Below are 22308 nucleotides of genomic sequence, written 5' to 3' on the forward strand. Positions count from 1 at the left end.
AATTATACAAAGGATTCTTTTTTGTCTGTTTGGCTAAATGGCACAAGGTTCCACAGTCACAAGGCAACACTGCTGTAGTCCCTCCATTATTCTGAAGCTATTAAAAGCCATGTAAAATGAATTGTTGTTGTAGCTGGGGTAATAAAACCTTGAATGCCAGAGCAGCACAGTTCTGTCACTTACAATGCATTTTTTTGTTAAAAGGTATGTTGAAAACAAAGTAGTGCAGAATTTGATTTTCTCTTGTCCTGGAAGGAATATAAAAAAAACAAAACAAAACAAAAACCACACACAAAACAAAACAAAACAAAAAAAAAACACCACACTGTTATTGTTGGTTTGTTTGTTTAAGGAAAAGCAAATTGACATAAATATTCTAGATTTGTTTTCCAAGATTGTTTCCTGTACTTCCTTTCAGATGCTGTCAAGGTAGATTTGCAGCTGCTAGTGAGTATTTCAGTACTTTAGAATTTTCCTTTTTGTTCACTATGATTAGAAGGCAGAATTTATATGGGGTTTGAGAAATTGATTCTGGGGATTTGGGGGGAGTTTGGATCAATCTGTACAACCCTATTGTGATATTATCTTAGTGCAAACCTGAAGCTTGGATTGGAGCAGATATAGAAGTAACTCAGTTTCTGGCATTATTTTCTCACATGGTCAAGGCACTCAATCTGATCTTCAATGTAGAGCTGTTTCTGTAAGTGATGGGAAAAGCACCTTAGAAGTAAACAGCTTATCAGAACATCTGTGAATCTTGCATGGTCCATATCTATTCTTTTGACACCATACACATGAATGTTCAATACACTAATATTTTGTCTGCTTACCCCTGAAAGGTCTTCAACAAAGCACAAAAATAACCAGCTTGTGGTTAAAGTACAAGCAGGAAGAATTTAATTTTACCTGTTCACAAAAATACTCAACTATTTCTCATCCAACATTGTGTAAATATATCCCAAACATAAAGACAAGGTCAGATTGCTAAATGTATCGAGCTTGCTATTACAGTACAAGAATTTGGTTTAACTTTATTTTCATGTACAGTTTCAGAGTATAGAGAGCATAGAAAATGGTATATTTTAAAGGTATATCACGTAGAAAGAATATCCTAAAATATCTTTGTCCCATCAAAACTCTGGATCAGACTGGTTTGGCATTTGTTTTTTTTTGGTATGCAGAACTTTCCCATCTGATCTGTTTTACATGTCACCATGTGTATGCTGCTGTTTCTACACTGTGATGTGCACTTTTCTCTTTTAGTTAAAGGGACAGAGCTTTTATGGTGGAATGAAGCTGTATGTTCATGTATATATACATCTTTAGTTTAAATATTTGCTCTATACATGACTCAAGCATTGTCAAGGCAAGAAACTGAGGAAGTGTCTCTTCAAGTCTGTGGCATAACAGCTTAACTACTACTTTTACAGGACTCTCTTCTAGATGAAAGTTTTAACCCACATTTGCATAAGAACTTCCCTTACTATTTCATGTTTGAATAAAACTAGCAAAATGCCTAGCTAATAGTCTGTCTGCTTTCAAACTTAAACCTGCATCTGCTTCTTTAAGACAGATTCTGCTTGCTAGCAAAATTCAGGTTCTGAATCTGAAATGTATTCAACAAACACTTTTTTAAAAGTAGGGTAATCATTCTTGAAATTTAGAGCATCCCCACTAAGAGGAAAAAAAAATAAAGACGAAACACTGGCATCATGCTGGACTGGTGAGAATGCATTTTGCTCAGATAACTTTGAGGGTTTTACTATTATTATTACTTTGAACATGCTGTCCTGCTTACTCATCTAATTTCTTAACAGTCTTGCTGGGCTTTCTTTGCTCCCAAAAATGAAAGTAGTACATGCCAAAGCATTTTAGGATGTTTAAAGAATGGAGATGGAACTTCACAACCTATTATTCATGTTGAAGGCAGTTCTTATACAGTTACGCACCTGAACTTCTACTTTGGGAGAAAACAAGGATGAATTATCTGAAGCAATGGGTCAGACCATCAGCTGATGTATAATGCAGTAAGTGCAGACTTTAGAGCTACAATACTTTGTAATAATGAATTCATTCTACATTAAGTGTAAGACCTCATTCAGAACCCATTTACTTTTTTATTGCCTGTGTATTGGGCCAGCTGTAGTGTATATACTGAAATAAATAAATGGTTAGTGCTTTTACAGAGTCTATATTTAAGCATCAAAGCTGTGACTAACGAGAAAAAGCCACTTCATTCATTCTCCACACTGATCTCTCAACTTCAAAATCACCATGAGCCAAAGCCAGTATTACACTGCTGAGCAGTTAAGCCTGGTATTACAGTAGAGATTTATCTTACACAATTACTGAAAATAAAAATCACCAAGTAATTTTATCTTGAAAAACTATCCTGAAATTCATAAGCATAGTAATTGCACTCTGATTTATTGAGTAGGAGTGTTTAGTTCAAGTGAAAGCCACACAGGAATTTAGAACTAATTTTGTAAAGGCCAATTTCCTAATAGGCAGACTCAGGAAATGCTTTAGTAAATGATATATTAGCCATGAAATCACTACGTAAGAAAAGCCTGCTGTAATAAACAGCTGAGTTTGGCTCTGAAAACCTGGATGTGGCACTGCTTGATCGCTGTTTTACTTACAAATTTGCAGATGTAGGCGAGGTGATGCCTTTTTTTTCCCCTCTTATTCCTTCAGAAAGTCTATGAGCAATGCAAACCTAAAGGGATACAGGACTTGAGTGGAGCGTTTCTTACTGCTCAGACTATTCTGGTCCCAGGTTGTGCAGTGAATTTGATGCTAAATTCTCCTGCCAAAGGCTCTGTATGCTTAAATTAAATATGAAAGAGAATAAAGAGAGTAATTGCTGGAATACAAAAAGGAGTTGTTTACTTTTCCAAAGCAAGTGGTTTTAATAAAAGCTTGATGACACTTACTGCACATTACAAATTGCAGAACACTAGTGCTCTGCCAGAACAGATGCAGCGAGTGTAGCTTTTGGGCTTGTATGATTGTTTGCTTTTTCCCTGTGATCTGGACCTCCTTTTTCACTCCTCCTATATTTAACCCGTTCCAAAGGGACAAATCTGGTCCAGGAATATAGTCAGCATACTGCTTACAAATTTGAGTGGGCTTTATTTGTAATCTCCTAGAGGCCAGGAGCAAATTGTTAATGTCTAGTAAAGGGCAAACCATTCACAACAATGAAATATGTAAAAGGCTCTGTCCCACTCACCCCCTGAGCTGTAGGTGCCAGGCGTTCCATCAAACCTTCCAATTTTTGTCATTTTGTTTCATATCAAGAACACAGTACATTTTTAGAGAAACAATACCTTTACTACAAAACCATGTAAATGATTATATACAAAATTGTTACTGGGATTTGGTTTTGTATTGCAGTGACAAATAACTAGCTGCTGACATTTATTTACGCTTCCTTAATACTAGGTACATAACACCACTGATGAGAGTAAAGGCAAATGCAATCCAGGCTAGAACGAAGGAATAGCCATACTGGCCTTCAGAAACTTCAGCCATATATCCACCACTCTTGTGTAGTTCCTCATGCCTATCTGTATAAATGGAAGCTGCAATCATAACACACAGACCTGGAGGAGGAAGAACATAATGCAGTTTAGCATCTTAAAATACATCAATATGCGTAACAACTTCACTGTCTCTTTTCTGTCAACTGCTTCCACCAACGTCCTTTTTTTGGTCAGATACTCCCTTTTCCATCCTCATACTGAACTGGGAGCATTTCAGGACACATTTCCAGTGTCTTTGGCATGGTTTAAATCTGAAGTGCTGTTGTGTATTTATGTCATTTGTCGAGAACACAAAATTATTCTAAACATCTGGATAGTTTTAAAGACAAACAAAAAATTAAGGAACTACTTGCTTGTAACAATTACAGTTATTTAATTTAAGAAGTTCAGAATCTCAGATTCATTCCCTTCAAAGTTTGAATTACTTTATTCTGAGCAGTGATGTCACCCATATTTTAAGTGCCTAAAAAGTACAGAATCCAGCAGTTCACTGCTTAAACAAATACCTATGGCCTCACAAGCCCTACAGATTTCTTATGCATCTCATTCTTTTTGACACCTTTTTCCCCTCTCCTGTTTTCATATAAACATCATTAAAGTCACAAGTGTTGAAAAATCACTCACATGAGAGGAGCTGGATAATAGAGGTTAACACAAATCTTTCTCCTTGCTTCAGACGGAAGAGTTGGAGAATGAAAACCAGAAATCCCACACAACAGAAAATTGTAGATAGGATCATGGCAGCCTGAACAGCCTGAATTGATTGATACTCTGCAAAAACAAACGCAGCCTTGATTAAAAATACAGTGTCTCTCCTTGCCTTCCCCTGTAAAAGGGTAGAGGGGCAGAGCTATGTTCTGTATGCAGGAAGTCAGCAGATAGAGCAAAGCAGCTGTGCATGCATTTCCTAGGGTGGTTCTTCTCTGCTTCCTTGGGATTAGTACAGCCAGTGGTTTAAGGACTTTTAAAAGCTTCTCATAAAACTAAATAAAAATACTAAACAGAATATTTCTCCCACATCACATCCTTGCTACCATCAATGTACTGAAAGCACAGTGAAACTGCCAGGTGTCCCAAATGGCTTACAAATGCAGATCCATGCCTCTCACCAGATGTGGAGACCCACTAAGACGTAACCAGATAGAATATCCACAACTCAGCACAAAAGGTCCCTTTGATTCAGTTTTTTCATCCTGTCAATTACTCCCCCATAACTAGGAGCTAAAATAACCAACAAATTTGTGACTACACGTAGCCACTCCATGTACCTTTGCTGCAATGATACAGACAAGCTAAGCTACATAGATAGCTCCTATGGCACCTCTCCTCTGGCACAGCTACACTGCAGTTGTTAGGTCTATGAACAGCAGAGGTACCCAAGCTACTTAGCCTCTAAGAAAATTCAGGTCCCTAATTTCAATGGATGAGAGTACAACAGACATCAAATGTACTCTGGCGCATTAAGTCCTCTTTGTTAAAATGCCAGCTTGTGTTCTTATTTTTCTTCCACTTTTCCCCCCATTCCTGTACACAGCCAGTATTTTCCAGTTCTTTGAAAGTTAAATTCTGAGACAAACTCTATCACTCTATCACTTCAGCCACACTTTCAGATGACTTCACTGTTTCTAAATTATCTATTTTTTTTAAGAACTCTTTAGTACTCATTTTTACTTGTTTGTGTTTACTCTCACATTGGGTTTTCAAGTGCATCTAACAGTTCCCTCTAAACTGCTGGAACGGTTTGCTTTTCCAAAATGAAAAAGCAGTATTACATTTTTTAGAAGACCTGAGTAGTTGGAGCATGCAGAAAATACATCACATATTACTGCCTCTGCAAATTTCATAGTGATTTCATCAGATCTCCTGCTAAAGGAACTGAGACACAGGCATGGAGAGACACTCACCTCTGAATTGATCAGTAATAGCCATACAGATGCTAGTATTTGTGGAACATACTCTCCAGACATCTGTAGAAAAATTCTCTCCTACCCACCAGGCCTGCAAAATAAAGGGTTCTTACAGAAAAACAACCAAACAAAAAAAGCCCTAACAGGCACACACAAACAAACAAACAAAAAAATCCTTAATTGTCTAAGTGTCTCCTGACCACATACATCAGCTGGAAAAAATTCTGTTCATTTCTGATACTTAACTATTCAAACCGAATTTGAGTTCTAGTGGCATTATGGAATAAAGGATATTATTCACATGTCATTTTCATTTTAGACTTGTGTAAAGTAGAAAAAGGACTAGATGGCAATCCTAAATCCCAAAGCACAAGGGATTTTCCACCATTTGGGCAGAAATTTCAGACAGTGATTACCTACTCTTTAAGATACCTACATAAGATCTGCCCTGTTCATCCAGACCCTGTTGAGGATGCCCAATCCTTAAAGGCACAGCATTTTTCAATTTGCAGGAAACAGCAGGGAATACATCTATGAAACAGAAGCCCTTTTCTAGTTCCTGACACTGAACTGAACTAATCTCAGTGTAGCTGTGCTGTCAAAGTGCAAATGCAGTATGTACACTATGGCACCTGCCTGGAAGTGGCTAGCAAGAAATTAAGATCTTCCTGTGATATTTCTATGTTGATGTTTTAATATTTAACACAAAGTGGTACTACAATGACTGAACGAGCACAGGAGTGTTTGTAAAAATACTTCCTGGCCAAGTATCTCACAGGAAACAAGATTAGCTGCATAACATGAGGTTATAATATAATGCCACACAAAAGTAAGGCATGTACTTGTATAGTCTTATCCATGTAGATCACCACCACGTGTATTCAAGGCATTTTTGTTACAAAAAGGAGATCAGTGTGCCCCTAACAACATTACAGATTTCCAATAGGCAAGTTGAAGACAACTAGAGCAGATTAACTTCAGTTTTATGAAGCAAAGACACACCTGTGTGTTAGAGAGGTAAAGAGACAACACTTACATTGTCAATAGTTGAGATGAACAGCAGTGCTGCTGAGGTTATGTGGAACACAATAATGAAAGCCAGAAGAATCAACATCCTTGATCTGTGGAGGCTTTAGTTTGAGAAAAATCTGTTAAAAATAAGAGCATATATGAGCAGTCTTTAAAAACTGTCAACAGATCAACCTGCCATTATACCTTTTCCCTGTGGCTAAGTAATCAGGGTCAGCAGGAGTGTATTTCAGAGTGAGATGCTGTTAGTCAGGAACATCATGTGCAGTTTGAGTACACAGCATGTGCTCTTTCTCCAGAGATAAAAGATTTCACTAAATCAGACTTAACATCAGCACAACAGCTTTCTGTTTGTTATATGTGACATGTAACTAGCATCATTGGTGTGAAACGAATCAGAACTTGAAATGGTGCCAAGGGCTGCAATTTGTAACCTGCCAGAGGGATGGCTGCAGTGAGTAAATACATAGAGAAGTTCCTTTCTATGTGCTTCTTCAGCAAGGATATAAAAGTCCTTCACATTGACTTTTAGAGAAGTGCTTTTCAAACTACAGCCTCATTTGCCTGTGATGCTATAATTTCCACTGGCTATAGTATGGCTTGTTTCAACCATGCTTTCAGAGTAGGAAGAAATGCAAATTTCAAAAGGATACTTGTAAAACAAAACTCAGGGTATCAAGAACTGACTGCTAGATTTATTAACAGCCATGTTGTACCTAAGGGTTATACAGACTGTCCTTTGTTCATATAGTTGCAAGTTTTACTCATTAATGAATGACTTAGAGCTACCATTTTCTTCAATGTATTGCTCTGCCTGGTAGAGTTGAATAAATCCATTAGTCATGTAATAATCCAGTTAGTAATTTTATGTTCAGTCACTTAATACTCTCTGTAGTCTACCTATTAACTTCATACTTTATGTAATCCATTTATTACCATTTCACATCTCAAATGAAAAAAAAATTAATAATAAACCTGATTTACAAAGGAACCACAAACTTTATTTGAACTGGAATTCCCAGGAAATCTGAGTACATAGACATGTACAACTTCTTGGTATATCTTTTTCTTCTTGTTGTGTGAAAATGCTTGCCATTTAATAGATGCTATATTCTACAAGAAATCTGCAGTCTTGCAGATATTTTCTTTGCATATAATGTGCACCACTCTGCATGCTAACACTCATTGGTACATTAATCCATGTTTCTCCATTTCCTTTATTTGTGCACATTCTCTTATGTCAAATGATCCCATACACACAGCAAATATCCAGAACAAAAGGCTGTTCTATTTTAAGACTTTCATGACTTTTTTTCATGTCTAAACCTCTCATCTATTGCCATTGATCATGATCATGAACCACATAAAAAATTTAACCAAATAAGAGGACCTCTTTGACAGCATTTTTAAAACAGCTCCACTGGCATTCTCATCAGGCCAAAATACAACTCCTCTGCAAAACGTGTTACAAAAACATGACAGCATATAAAAACCCACCAAATAGAGACTAGAAGTTCCAGACTAACCCTTTTACATCTACACTGCAGGGCAGTGTTTCACTGCAGTAGATTACTACAATCACAAAGCCAAACAGTATCAAAGAGCCTCTGAGAAAATGAGCATTGACTGGAAAACCTTAAAGCCGGAACTCATTGGAATGACTGTAAGGGAAAGCTAAATCAAATCCTAAAATAAGGAAAACAGCTACTCTAGTTTTCATTCCTTCCCATTTTCTCACTGTTAAAACTTTGCCTTCTCAGCCAGGACAAAAACCAGAAGTGGTAATTTCCTCCAAAGAGCTGATTCTGCCATATGACTCAAGATGCTCTGAATCTAGTTCTGCTTCTAGAGATGTCATTAACAGCTCTGTATCAAGGCTTTCTTGAATGAGAGGAAGGAAGAAGGAAAAGAAGGCATTTTGTGGTTTTGTATAATGCCACATCAAAATATTTTCATTGTGAAATGTACCAGCCTTCACACACCGCTCTCTGGTCTTGTGGTTGTTTTTTTTTTTTTTTCTCTTTCAGTTGTTGTACAGATGGTATCTCAGCAGACAATAATGCAACAATCATCTGCCATAGAAGGAGAGAGAATCAAATTTTGCTAAGTATTACTCTAAGAATAACAATACAATTTCATCTTATTACATGAAGCTTCATAAAGTCAGAGTCAGAAAATTGTCACCTAATTAAAAGCAAGATTGCAAAATCAAGACTTGCCAGCACAGAAAAATCCACTCAATCTTCAGTTGAGTGAATATTTTAGTTTTAGTGCTTTCAGCCATAAACAGAAGTGTTTCAAACAGGATGGATAAATGGGTGATGAGGAAAAGATATTTTATGTTTTACTCAAATAAAGCCAAGACTGAACGAAAGAGGTTTTGTTTTGTCTTTACAAAAAAAACCCCAACCAACCAAACAAACGAAAAATAAACAAGTCAAAACAAATAGTTTGATGCTTCTGTTCCAAAGAACCTTCATAATGACCATTTCTACATACTTCCTCCTGATTTGCCGGCAATGGCTCCCTTCACAAACTGCCCCAACATCTATGCACACAGTGCTACAACAACTACACACAGATATGAGGTTTAAATATGTGGGGGGAAGGAAGGAGACAGACTAATTCCAAGTAATTAATACCAAGAAAAGACAAGAAGAACTTGTTACCCCAATCTGTCATGCCTAAGCAAGGATCCCAAAAGTGCATGGAAAAATCTGTGGACCTTATAACTCCTGTCAACTTTCTCTTCCCATTAAGACCAAGGCATGTCTCTGAATCATCACAGCCTGTGCAAAAAGCAGTGGGGGGATGAGGGTCTTCCAGTCTAACTATGTAATCTTGTGCAGGAAGCAAAGAGCAGCTCCCTTCCTCTAAGATGCAGCCAGTAACAATGCAGTAGCTCCTACAGTATCTACATCCCTCTCAAGCAAGAAATTCTGGAATTTTTCTCTCAATGAGTCCTCTTCCACTCCAGACAATGCTGAAATTTAAGTTTATTTTGGAGACTCAAGATCCTCCATTCCTTCAGTCAGAAGCTCTTTCCTCAGCAATCCTCTGAGGACATCCTGCCTGGGTACCTCTCCTAGCAACAGGAGCTCCTTTCCTCTCTCAATGAGCAAGGGAAGGACACAGTTTTGTTTTCACATGGAGAATTTCTGAGAGCACTGTTTGTATTAACATTCAGAATCCTTACTATAATACATTTATTACTAACCAAACAATTTGATAACATCCTATCCTGTGTACTAGATGTAGCCCTTTTTTATTTTTTTTTAAATTCACCATCAGCTGTTTCTCAAGGGCTCTCTTCAGGTTGACAGTTGTTCCTAGTTCTTAAGCAGTAGCTGAAACCCCTGCAGAAGCTTGCTACACCACCAGCATGCCACCTGCCAGTGGCTTTTGCCTCTCTCCTTCAAAATGCAGGGCACCTGCAAGAACAAATAAACTAGCCCCCCTATTTAATCTGGCTGAACTAATTCTACTCAACAGAACAACCAGCAATGTGGGTTAGATTAAAATCCTATCATCTCTTCCATTTCATTTATACAGCAACAAGAAAAGATTGCTTAAAAGAGGTTGTTAATAAGAAAAGAAAATACATTTTGAAATCACACAAATTTGGGAATCTAGTACTTTGTACTATTGCACTGAGCAGGAATCTGCAAACAAGTATATTAAGAAGATGCATAGGAATGATCAGACTCTTCAAGTAAAACAGTGGTATCAGTGTGTGATGTGATCTGATTGGCCATTCTGTAGTGTTTGCTCGCTGGTGCTCTATCGCAGCTCCGGAAGCACTCCCTACTATCAGTGCCGATACACACTGCTAGGAAAAGGTTTCTTGATCTTACAGGAGGAGTCTTCCTCTTTAAGTGAACCACTGCTCAGCTCTTGGTTTAGTCTTTTGATTATAGGAAAGACTATTTGTACTGATATATAAAAAAACAAACCCTTCCTGGGGCAGAGTATATTTTTACTTTCCATTATTTCATGTGCACTCAATATGCTCTCAAATAAAAGTGTTTATGGTTTTTCAGTATAGATGAAGACTGGGATGATGCAACAGATACTGTTCATCACTCTCCAAATGGTTTGAATTCTTTTAATGGTTTCTACACACAAAGAAGAAAACCTTTTTGGATATACTATAGGTGTCTTTTAACAGGTATAATGGAGCCACTCTTCTCAGAAGCACATGATGAAAAGACTAGAGGCACCAGTCACAGGTTGCAACAAAGAATATTCCAATTGTGAAGAATGTATTAATTATATTCAATGAGCATGAATAAGTACTGGAATAGGGCACAAGAGACTGCAGAATCTCCATTCTTGGACATCTTCATAAGTTTACTTAAGCAAAGCCCAGAGCATCCTGATCTAACTCTCTCCCTCCAAAGGCCCCTTCCAGCTCTGCTCGCCTGTCAACCAGCAGCTATTTCAGGAACCTCCCTGTACCAATCTCCAGCAAAGCTCTGACAAAAAGGAACATAAAATTTTACTTAGCTCATCACATATATTAAAAACAGATTTGGGGGTTAGTAAGGATGACATTGAATGTCAACATGAATTCTTGAACTGCAAGCCTCAGCATTTAATATCACTTTACAAAGTATGTTTTAAGGCAGAAAAGTACAGTTACAGCTGAGTTGGAAGTGGAGTGCCACCGAATCCAGAAACAGTAAGTTGAGAGAATTCTACTGAACACATCCAGATTTGCCGCAATAAACTGTCCCATAAACGCTGCTAAGTTCTAGGACACTTACACAAACCATTGAAAACAGAAGGTCAGTTATATTAAAACCAAAGATTTTCCCAATTAGTGCAGAACAACATTTTCCCTGCTAATACTCCAGCACTGCCTTATTTACACAGGGACAAGAAAAGCAGCAGTCACACTTACTTTTAATCTTTTTGGTAATGCAGACTATTGGAATCAGTAGTTTGCACTTTTCTTTATGAGAGCCTGGCATGCTTTACAAGAGGTGGCTAAGAAGGGCCTCTGTTACAATCACCAGGACATGCAGAGGCAGGTACCTTTTTACAAGACTAAAGAGTACAACAATCACAGAAGTGCACAGTAAAGGCAAAAAAAAAAAAAAAAAAAAAAGTCTCCAGTCTCCAGTCCACGGTTCCCAACATTTCTGTATTGCAGTAAGCAAATGTGTTACAAAACTGGATTGCCTTCCTATGCCAGGCTCCACCCCTCCACAGAAAAAAAAAAAAGGAAGAAAAAAAGCCTCAGTTTATCTTTATGATAAAGTTTATCTTTAATGCCCAGCAGTACATAGAAACATGCCTATTTGGGTTTTTTTTCTGCTGTTTAGTACAACAAGCAAGCAAAAAGAAAACTCACTTTGACAGAAAGCTTTTATCACTGCTCTCCAGTCCAAATGTCATCTCTGCAACCCATGCTTTCATTTCCTCCCATGCAGTTAAATTCTGCTGCCAGGCTATTTCTCAGGTTTGTACATACTTGCCTTTGCAAGCAGAGAAACACATACATAGCACAGTAGGTTTATCCTGTGCTCATTTGCATTGAGAAGGCTAAAGCTTATTCTGCAACACTGTCTGCTGCCCTTGCTTCCTAATTTCAAATTAAGTTTTTTGTATCATCTTCTTGTGAGTCCGTATATGAAGAAAACCTCAACACAGATAATTCTGGTTTGTACTCCTAGAAACATGGTGAAAATATAGCAGAACAGGTCCTGCTCTGTGCAGACCAAGGCTGGAGATGTGCAGACTGTTCAGCACCCACATTTAGTGCTGAAAAGACACACCCAAAAGAAGGACAGGATCCTGCTGAACAAGTTACCATACCTGCAGCTTTCTGCACTGAGATTTTCATTGCAACTAGAACAGCAGGTCTCTAGGCCATCAACAGACATTCGATTTAGCTGAACTTTCTTGAGGTCACTGGTGTAAAACTGAATCAAAGCAAGCCTTCTTAACTATCAATTCTTCTGCCCTTCAGTGCTATAATTAAGTCTGTATATGTGGAGTTGGAAGAAAAAGCTTGTATGCTGGTGGCATGAGAAGTCTGTCATCTTGTGATGCATCATAAGATGTTTGGATTGACATGATAATCACTTCATTTTGCTCAGCTTTCTTATGCCACATCTCATGGTGTCTTATGACAGAGAACTCAGGAGTTGGATCATGTTTTGCCTGTACCATTGTCTCTAAACTTGCATAAAACACCCTGGTTTATAAGGAACAAAATGATACTGTTTTTTTTTTTTTTCTTTTACCAAATATGAAGAGTTCTGGAGGTTTTGTGTGATTCTCAGAACTAGAACCAAAAGTTAAGCATTCAGACAACAGAGTGTCTCCCAAACTAGCCACAGCTTTGAGGATTTCAACAATCCTCTAATGCCTAAATATCAAACACATAAAGGACAAGAAAATCAGGAAATTTAACACCAAGGGAATAATTATACTAGTTTAAACAACTTACTTCAATTTAATTATTTCTTCTGAGTTAATCTGACAGTTTGAAATGCCAGCATTACAAGACGTAATTTACTGAATGATGTTCTTTAAAATGAGACAGATAATATCCAAACTCTTAACACTTTCTTCCTACACTTTGCCCTTTCAGTATTCTCCAAGCTGACTACTGCTCTGACCCTATTCTCACTCTGTGGTATCTGTGCATTAATTCACCATTTGAGTACTTTCCATTGGATCACCTGTCTGTCATGTTTTGTTGCTGCAGGATTAAGCTGGCCACATGTCCAAGCTGCAAGGCTGGCCTGATGCAGGTGCCCAGTGCAGCAGCCCACCCTCGCTTTCTTCAGTGTTTCTGTGCATCCCTGTGTGTTGCTGTGCACATACTTCAGCTGTGACACACTGGGATCCTTTCCCTGTCAGCTACAGGAGAATCCTTCTCTCATGCAAGAAATCCAGAAAGGATAACCACATCCTTGTACCTTTCTTTCTTATTTTTATCTGGGTTATCATTGTATATTGGAAAGGAAACTACAACTAAAGCAATATAGTTCTATTTTAGATGATGACTTGGGAGCCTTACTTTAAGGAACCAGCCTTTAAACATTTCATAGGACAGGGGTGTTAATCTTGAAGCTAACATTACCTGTACATGTATAAACTGGTAAAAGGTTTCGGTGCCAATAATCCCTGAAAAACATATTGATAGTTCTGTGGTGCATGAACTGAGCTGCTGCTGGTAGAGGTCACAGGTGTACAAACTACACAAGAAAACAAATTCTCTCTTTTATAAAGTCTTATTATATGTGTGATTCAGGGAATCATGTATTGTAGAACTGGACCCTTGCCACTCTGTTCTTCATGTGCAGATATAGATTCAAATTCTGACCTGTTTTCACAGTCACGTGTTACAGAGCTAGCAGTCAATGCCAGCAGCATCTCCTCGTACCTCTTTAGCCAGATAGCAAACCTCCAGGAGTGCTGGTTGGCTCTGACTACATCTCTACAACATTGACTGGGACTCTGGGAGGGAAGTGCAGAGTAACAATCTACACAACAGACAAGTTCCCACCCTATTTTTTTTCACCTGCTATGAAGCTAAGCATGAAGAACAATGTACACGCTTAAAGAAATAAAATTTCAGGCCCCTAATTGATGCTGACCATTGAATCAAGAGAGCTGAGTGTCCTGTCAGCCCCTGGATGGCACAGACAGCACCAGCTCTTTTAGCTTAGGAGCAACTTGTTACTTGAGAACGCACTCAAGCCCACAGCTCTTTGTGCTACCTCTGTGGAAGGAAGAGTGCTTCTCACTTACACTTCCAGCTGCTTTTCAAAGTCCTTCATCACAAAGCAAGGAAATCAGAAGGAAATGAAACAATGTTCCCTCCACACAACCACCGTACGTAGGCCAAAATAAATCAATACAGCAAAAATTAATTTATGGTATTCTCTAGAGCTCTAATTACAACATTTATGCTTTTTTTAACTCAATGGCTGAAAATAAAAATGAGAATAGGGTCATCCTGTCAGATCTAGATATGTGGGTACCCTTGTAACAGGCTGTGTTAAGACCAGCAACCTCCAGCACAACTACAGCTCTTGACTGCTTGTATTTTGATAGTGAAGTACAGGGGCTTGGAGACACACTGGCAGGATATGGTATGACTTAGCTTTTATCCAGCTTCTTTCAGCAAATCTTGCCCTGAGACCAAAGCCCTGAGGTCTGATTTTTGTGTGCACTGAGATTAATATAAATGCGCACCTATAGCTTGATATAGCCTTATTATAGCAACTGGCTATTTGTCCATCTTATTGGTACTGTGTGGGACTGCAATGGATTTAGAGTGAATGAGCTCATGATCTTGTCCTATTTACCACCTGTGTGTGAAGGGATACTGAAGAACCCTTTCAGTTCTTTCTGAATGTAGTTCATAAACACAAAATCATCTCCTCCTCAGAAACCCTAACTACTGACCGAAAGTAGAACAGACTGTGCTTATAGTTAGGCCTGGCAGATCTTCCCTAAACCTCCATTCCCTCTCACCCTGTCCTCCTCATTAGATTTATGCTATTATGCCAGAACTCCAAAGTTGGGGAAACTGTAACTCTGATACCCTATACATTTCCAAACAATAACAAGAAAATAAAATGCAGCAAAAATTGCAAGGTGCTAGTACTGAGACCCAAAGCAGCTGATGTTTCTAATTTCTTAGGAATACTTTTAATAAAATTTTGACCTAGGGATGCCAACACTGCTGCCACTTCTGTAACTCTGTCAGTCATTTATTTGCAAACAAGTTCAGACTGGGTTTAGACTTGCCCTGCCACTCCTTTCACTATGGTCCTACTGTGTGCACTGCAGAAGGAAGTCACTGGGCCATGAAGCCTCTGTGGGCAGACTGAGCAGAAGGGAACAGGCAGGATCTACTGGAAAACACAAATGCAATGCCCTGTAACAGGGTGGGGAAATGGCACTTCAAGGGAAAATGAGCCTTGTGACATCTTTACCCGAAAATCCTAAAGAACAGCCTCAAGCTTAAAAGATTCAAGACAGATGGCTTCAAACACTCCAGCAAAACCTGGAACAGAAATGTAACAGCCACTATACGCTACGACAGCTTAGCAGGTACAGAAGCCTGCTACCTACACCAGCAGCCTACAGGCATATTTTAACAAGTCTTTAACCCTTCATCTTCTCTTTAGAGGGTTTCGTGTGTTCTGCAGAAAGACAATGTTTGCCCTCCTCTAACACTGCAAACCAGCATCTTCCTCAGAAATAAAATTTTTATATGTCCTTTTTCCCTAAAGCACTTTTCCTTATAACTACACTTTTACACTAGATAACCATAACCTCAGACTTCATTTGTTGTATGTCTGTTTCTAAATCCCAGCAGCCCTGTGGGTTACGACAATGGTGTGCGATTGGCTGCCTTACCACTAAATAACTCCTGAAATGGTTACAATTCATCTCTAAATCCCATCATACTTGTGCCCTCCACAGCCTGCTTGTCTGCCTTCAGTTATGCTGAGAGTCACATGCCTTTGGAAAAATGCTAACAAAAATTGGTCTTTAATGAAAGACACCCTATGGAAGCAATCTGCTCAAGAGAGCAGTTCTCAAAGGACACATACTGTCTGAGAAAACCCAGCAGTGATTTGAAAGAAGGAACTGCTTGCATACTCTAGTTTCTGGCTTCTCACCAGAGAGAGATGGATTCTCTCAGCAAAACCTTGTTACAAAATGTTTGCAATTTCCAGTATGTATGGGGAGAGCTTAATTGTATGCGTAGAACTTGAAGAAATGGACACATCATTTCAGCCTTTCAATACATTCTTTCTGCTCAGTTAGCCTTACATTGCGCACCAGATACTACTTCAATGTAAACAAAGTTGTGGGATACATTAAAACACTCTTAACAATCAAGCTGGTCTAAAACTACTAAAAGCTTGTTTTCCTAAGCTAAACAAGACAAGAACTTCTTGTTCTGACTTGTCATTTTCAAAGGTGAAGACAAGCTGGGGGTATACTCCCTTGCAGGTCAAGGCAAACACATAGAAGGAAGAACTGTTTAACCTAAAGATGAAAACAAATGGTTATAAATCAACTGGGAGCACATTTAGGATGGAAATTACAACTCTTAAAGCTGTCAGGTTTGGGCACAATCTCAAAAATCATCACAGTGCAGGGAAAAAAGACCCATCTCCATAAAAAGGGATTATGTGATCCAGTGATTGTGGTAGAAGGGCAGCAGACCTGGGGCCTCCAATTCTGCACTCCTGTGCAGGCTATCAAACAGATCTTTGAGATCTCCGTATGTTTTGCAAGATGCTTTTGCGTGATACCCATGAACTGGGCACTGCACTGAACTCTCTCCTGGAGCAACACCAACTATTCATCTGTACAGTGGAGTAACACAAGTAAACATCATGGGAGTGACAAAACACAAACAGCTTTAAGGGAGGATTCGTTGCTAAGGTGAGCAGTGAAGCTACAAAGAGTGAGCAATGCCTACCCCCCTTTCCTGAGGGTCATCTAAGGGCCACCCTTGCCTCCCAACACTCAAGAGCCACAGAACTCTTTGCAGCCTGTTGGCACAGCCCGGCCTCTGGCTCTGGGTGTCAGACAGCCATTTCATGGAGCTGAGACAATGAGATGGGGGTGTACCAATAAGCTATTCAAGCTATGAGAAGCCTCCTGGGAACCTGCTTCTGAAGCAAATAACTGAACTGAGGTGTGGCCTGGCCTCACCCCTGCTCAGTCACTGTGTGGCCACATATTGGTGTTGAGCTTCTTCCCATTCAATACCTCAGCAGGGCAGGGAGGGACAGACCAAGTATAATACCAGATCTCTTCATCAGGTTGACAGATTGTGTCCTCAGTCTGGTACAATGAAAAACAAAATAAAGCACAATCTGCAGCCTTAACTCTAGACATTAATATAGTTCTGAGAGAGAATCTCAGACCCTGAGCTCTATTGACTGCAGACTGCTGCTGATCCAGAGATTATTCCAGATACAACAGAACAGCTTGAGTGATTTATGTTGTTCCACCTAATTGACCAACAAACAAAGGCAGAAGAGATCTGTCTTTCCAGATTGAAAGCAATGCATTGAATTCAGTAGAAATGAAAGCTGATATTGTTTTAACTCTGGCAGATGCTCTATGGAAACGGCTAGCAATTAAATGTGTTACATTTGCTGCTGTAAAATTTTCAAACTGCTTGTTTTGATTTGGCTTTGACTAGCTCTGTATTGAGAATTTTTGGGTTTAGTTATTTCAGAGTTTACACATCTAGCTAGAGTGTGAAAACACATCTCTGTTGACAGTACAACAGTTGGCTATAAAATAAAAAGAGCAAACCCTTCCACAAGTACTATTTCGTTTCACAGCAATACTGCATCATATCACTGGATTTATTGCTCAGCCTGCCTTCAGAACGTCACTTCTACATTTTACTTTGTAATTGGTGCAATTAAAGGAAAACTTAAAGGCTGCCATGTGAATCTTTACCAGTACAGCTAGAAGGATTTCTCACACTTGTTCCATTGCATAGCTGAGCACACTTTGTTGCACTGCTTTTCAACATCCTGGCTGCTGAATGGAAACAGAGCCCAGTCAACCTCCTGCTACTATCTGCATCAATTTAGCTCTACCCTGTGGCTCCACCCTGACGAGGCTGGCTGCCTGCGTAGTGCCTGGGTCACTGCAGAGCCACATCTTGTCATGTTAAGTGCCAGGTAAAGTCCCCATCAAGCATGCTGACAAATGGGCAGGCTCAGCCAGCTCTCTTCAACTCTAAATCAAACTCTTATTGGAGTCTCTAGACTTTGGTTTGTTTCTGTGCTTGAATTAAGCAGCTGCTTTGCTGCTTCTATGGATGGGGAACTGTCAGCCTCAGGGACCATATAAGTCTACAGACTGACTGCAGAGACTACAGGCAGCAAATGCATCTCAACATATGGGTATCTGCACACTCTGGAAGATCACTTCCTATCTGGAAGGCCATAATTTTGATGGCTTTCACGACACTTAACACCTGCACTGAACACCTGAGGAGTGTTCATACTGCCCATCTTGGCTGTTTGCAGCCTGTACCATCCCAGACACAGTATGGTGCTTAAAAATCTGTGAAATAAACCATAAATATATATCCTATAGCCATCTCTAAGGAGTGTTTGAGTCAGTCCACTTTTTGCCCCACCTATAGACTTCTGTGAACATCTCTACACAGCCAGAGGGTTGTATTTTAAGGTCACACCCAAATTATGAGGCTTCACCTGGCATGCACATACCATCATTAAACCTGCCTACGAAACTTCATAGGCAAAATAAAAAGGCATAATTACGTTTTCCCCATTCAGTGAAGGAATAATAATTCCTTTGATGGATGAATTCAGGCAATCAGGCTTTCTGTTGAATCCCACCCAGCAAGATCTGTTTTCTAAAAATTAAGATGGTTATCTTCCTAATTAAGTCATGAACATCACCTGACATATTGAGCTATATTCTACAAAATTATCTTCTCTCTAAAATAGTAAAGCTTTCAACAAAAATAGTGAATACTGAGACCCCACCCCACAGATCACTGCTTTGCTTTGAGGATTGAAAAAACAAACAAACCCTAACAAACACTGAATGGCTCCATGAATGGAATTCCTTAGTGCTGTGCTTATGTTTCCCTCTGAGACCAAACTGATTTCAATAAAAGCTGTGCATTCCTTTCTACTTTCAAATTTGGCTGTGTTGACGTATCTCATGGATTTTGTATAAAGTGTTTGGTACACTTCAGAGCAAATGTGGTCTTTTACCAGCTCCTGTAAAACACTGCCTCATTCTGCTGGGTCTTCCTCCAATAGGAACATGGCAGTAGGACCTGAAAAGTACATCCTGTGCCAGCTAGCAATATAAAAGACCTTGTCCCCAGAGACCTACTTATCTCTTTAACCAAACACATTCTTGTACTGATTTACGTGGTGCTGTCATATCTTACAAGATGCTCAAGATACAAACAGAAGCGCTAAGTAGAAAACCAAAATACACACAAACTACCGAAATGAAAAGGGACAAGTCTCCTTGTGCTACCATCTATCTAAATCTCAAATGGATGGAGAAACAGCATTATGAAAGGAGACAAACACCAATATACTTAGCAAAAGTGGAGGAAAGTCCTTCTCCTCCAAATAGCCCTATGGAACTCATCAGTGTGACATTCTGCTAATCACTGTAGGAATGCTAAACCCAAGACAGAAAACAACCTTGAGACAAACAACAAAAGAAAACCCATGATAATGGAAGGTAGAGAAAGATATAAGGCAACTTATATATGATATATTAGCAAGAGATGCTAATAAATCAAGGTATGAGGACTGCATTAAACTGAAAGCTGGTATAAGATGAAGGCAGAGATGTTTATTTATTTTAAGCAATGTTGGCCAGAAACAATAACTACAACATCTAAGAATTGAGACAGAACCTTGTCTAAGAGAAAGATGTTGCAGCAACTTTCAGTCTTGACCTGTTCAGTCTGTTGAACAACTTCCTTTATTACCAAGGTTTTAAATGGATGTAAGCAAATAGAATACACTGGTTTTCTTCACTGGCAGATACACAGCATAATCAACACTGTTTGGGTATTTATGATAGAAGTCTTTCCAGAGACCACAAATAAAGAACATAATACCAGTAGTGTCTTGTCTAATGACAGTATGTTTGGTTTATTTTAAATTATATTAACACACTACTTTTTTTCCCAAAAGAGCATATTAGCAACAAACTGATCACCTCCTCAGAGTTTTCACAGTATTACTGCATTTTACCTTGACCTGGTTCCCTGGTTGGCCTGAAGGGCTGACATGGTAACATCCATGTCTGCCATGCAGCTTACATGATAAAATCTGCATACATCTTTATTCAGCACTCAGGATGAATCTTCCCCCAAGTATCTCATCTATTCTCCAACTTTATTCTACATGTTCACAAAGGGTGAGGACAGCAAGAATTTTTTCTTTCAATGCCTTTGAAGCAAAGGTCAAGTCCTTGCATCTTACACTGAATAAACTCACATCAGCTTCTGGTGAACAAGTTTTCCACAAGTACCCCAGATACATTCCTTAGCATGGCATTTAATTTACCACAAACTCTCTTAATGAAAAAGTAGCTGGACTCTCCAGTAACCTAAAAGCCATGGTTCTCTCCTCACTGAAACTCATGCCCAGCACTCTTCCATCCTTTGTGTGGGTTTCTGCCTGTGCATGCTGCAGCCACCTGCCATCTGTCCTGGCAGCCCAACCTCATAGCTCTTTTCCTGACCTACCCTACAATGCCTGGACAGTAAGGCCTCCAAAATCAACATCAGAGAAAAAACATCTGCTCAGGGAGGCAAGAAGACTTGCTTTACATCATTAACGTGCCAGCACTGTACATACAGTCTGAAGTAAGTGCAGAGAAAGTGCTGCTTTTTCTTTTCTGATGGAAACTAGCCAACCATAGCCGTTTGTTTCCAAAGTTCCTAAAGAAAACTCTAACAAAATATAGTGGGTATTTTACAGCTTTTTGGTGGGTTTCTTCACAGACCTGTATCAAGTCAGAAGATACTTCTACGATGCTCAACTGCAATAATTACTGATCATTTACATATTAGTCCCAGGTGCTTGGGGAAAAAAAAAAAACACAACAACAAAACAACAAAAAACCCCACCAAACACCTTCCTGCACCATGTGAACAAAGTATTTCTGCTAAGAAAGTAGGCAAGAGGCAGAACTGCAGGTTTCTTGGTAGTGCCATTCTGAGAGCAGAAGCAAGCCCTGGCTACGCCTGCTGAGGAACGGACAGCACTGCACTGCTCTTTTCTAGGGATGTCCAAACAAGGAGCTGACCTCTAAAATTCAGTACTTGGTTTTACAAGTGGTCCACGGTAGTGAGAGCAGCTTGTCCGGTACGTAACATCCCGGGTTTAAGTTGGACATTACAGACAGAACAAAACCACCAGTAAGAGACAGACTGGCTTAGTAAAACTGCATCAAGCGGAAAAACGTTTAACGCTGGCAGAAACTTCATAAACCGAAATCTGCACCGAATTATCTCTAAATGTGTTTTCCTTCCACTAGAGGGGGGCAGCTGCCAAACCCATCGAGCGCTGCTGTGCTGCACCCACACTCCACCAGCAGCACTGAAACCCGGGCAGAACTGTCCTGCGGAGACCGCCAGCTTGCCCTGGCCCAGCCTTCGCCTCTCTCGCCGTGGGCCGTTTTCCTGCCCTGCCTCGCCGTCGAGCGGCCAGAAGCGGGGCTAAGGCAGCCCTCCGTGGCAGGCATTCGGAAGAGCTCGCCAGCCCCCGAGCCGGCTCGGCACCGCGGTCGCCGACGTGCCGAAAGAAAGTTTGGTTTGTAGTAAACAAAACTCTTGAGTTTTTTGTTTGTGGGTGGTTATTGCCCCTCTTTTTTTTTCTATTTTTTTCCGCGGTGTCCTCCTTCCCTGGCTGGCAGAAGCCACCCTAGGCCCCCTGCGACTCCCCGGTCCCGCTCAGCCCCGTGCCCCCCACCCGGCCGCGGCTACTCACAGGCGCGGGGCGGGCGCGGCGCGGGGCCGGCGGGCAGCACTCCGCGGGCTGCGACCGTCTGGCGGCGGCTGCCTCCCGCCCGCCCTCCTGCAGAAATGATGTCAGAAGCCAACTGGGTGTGGAAAGAAAATAATGTTCGAAAGTACCCCTCGCCCGCCTGCGAAGGCAGAGAGGTGTGTGTGTGTGTGTGTGTGAGAGAGAGTGTGTGCGCAGGGAGGGAGGGACGGGCCCGAGCTCGGCAAGAACTTTTCCCCGCCCGTTTCCATCCGCGGAAGGCGGGAGGGCATCCAGGCGCGCCGCCGCCCGGCCCTC

At 40.1% G+C, this 22308-nt stretch overlaps 1 protein-coding gene across 1 annotated transcript; it reads right to left on the reverse strand.

Annotated features, from left to right (window-relative positions):
- Positions 1 to 1871: 1871 nt before the first annotated feature.
- EMP2 (epithelial membrane protein 2) lies at positions 1872 to 22022 on the reverse strand. The gene is made up of 5 exons (XM_054390950.1): positions 21997 to 22022; positions 6492 to 6603; positions 5453 to 5546; positions 4173 to 4319; positions 1872 to 3608 (listed from the first exon to the last, which is right to left on the reverse strand). Exons 2-5 carry the CDS (start codon positions 6567 to 6569, stop codon positions 3424 to 3426), a joined length of 504 nt encoding a protein of 167 aa, XP_054246925.1. The 5' UTR covers positions 6570 to 6603; positions 21997 to 22022; the 3' UTR covers positions 1872 to 3423.
- Positions 22023 to 22308: the final 286 nt, after the last annotated feature.

Source organism: Indicator indicator, chromosome 22 (genome assembly GCF_027791375.1).
Source record: "Indicator indicator isolate 239-I01 chromosome 22, UM_Iind_1.1, whole genome shotgun sequence".
In the NCBI taxonomy this organism is placed as follows: domain Eukaryota; kingdom Metazoa; phylum Chordata; class Aves; order Piciformes; family Indicatoridae; genus Indicator; species Indicator indicator.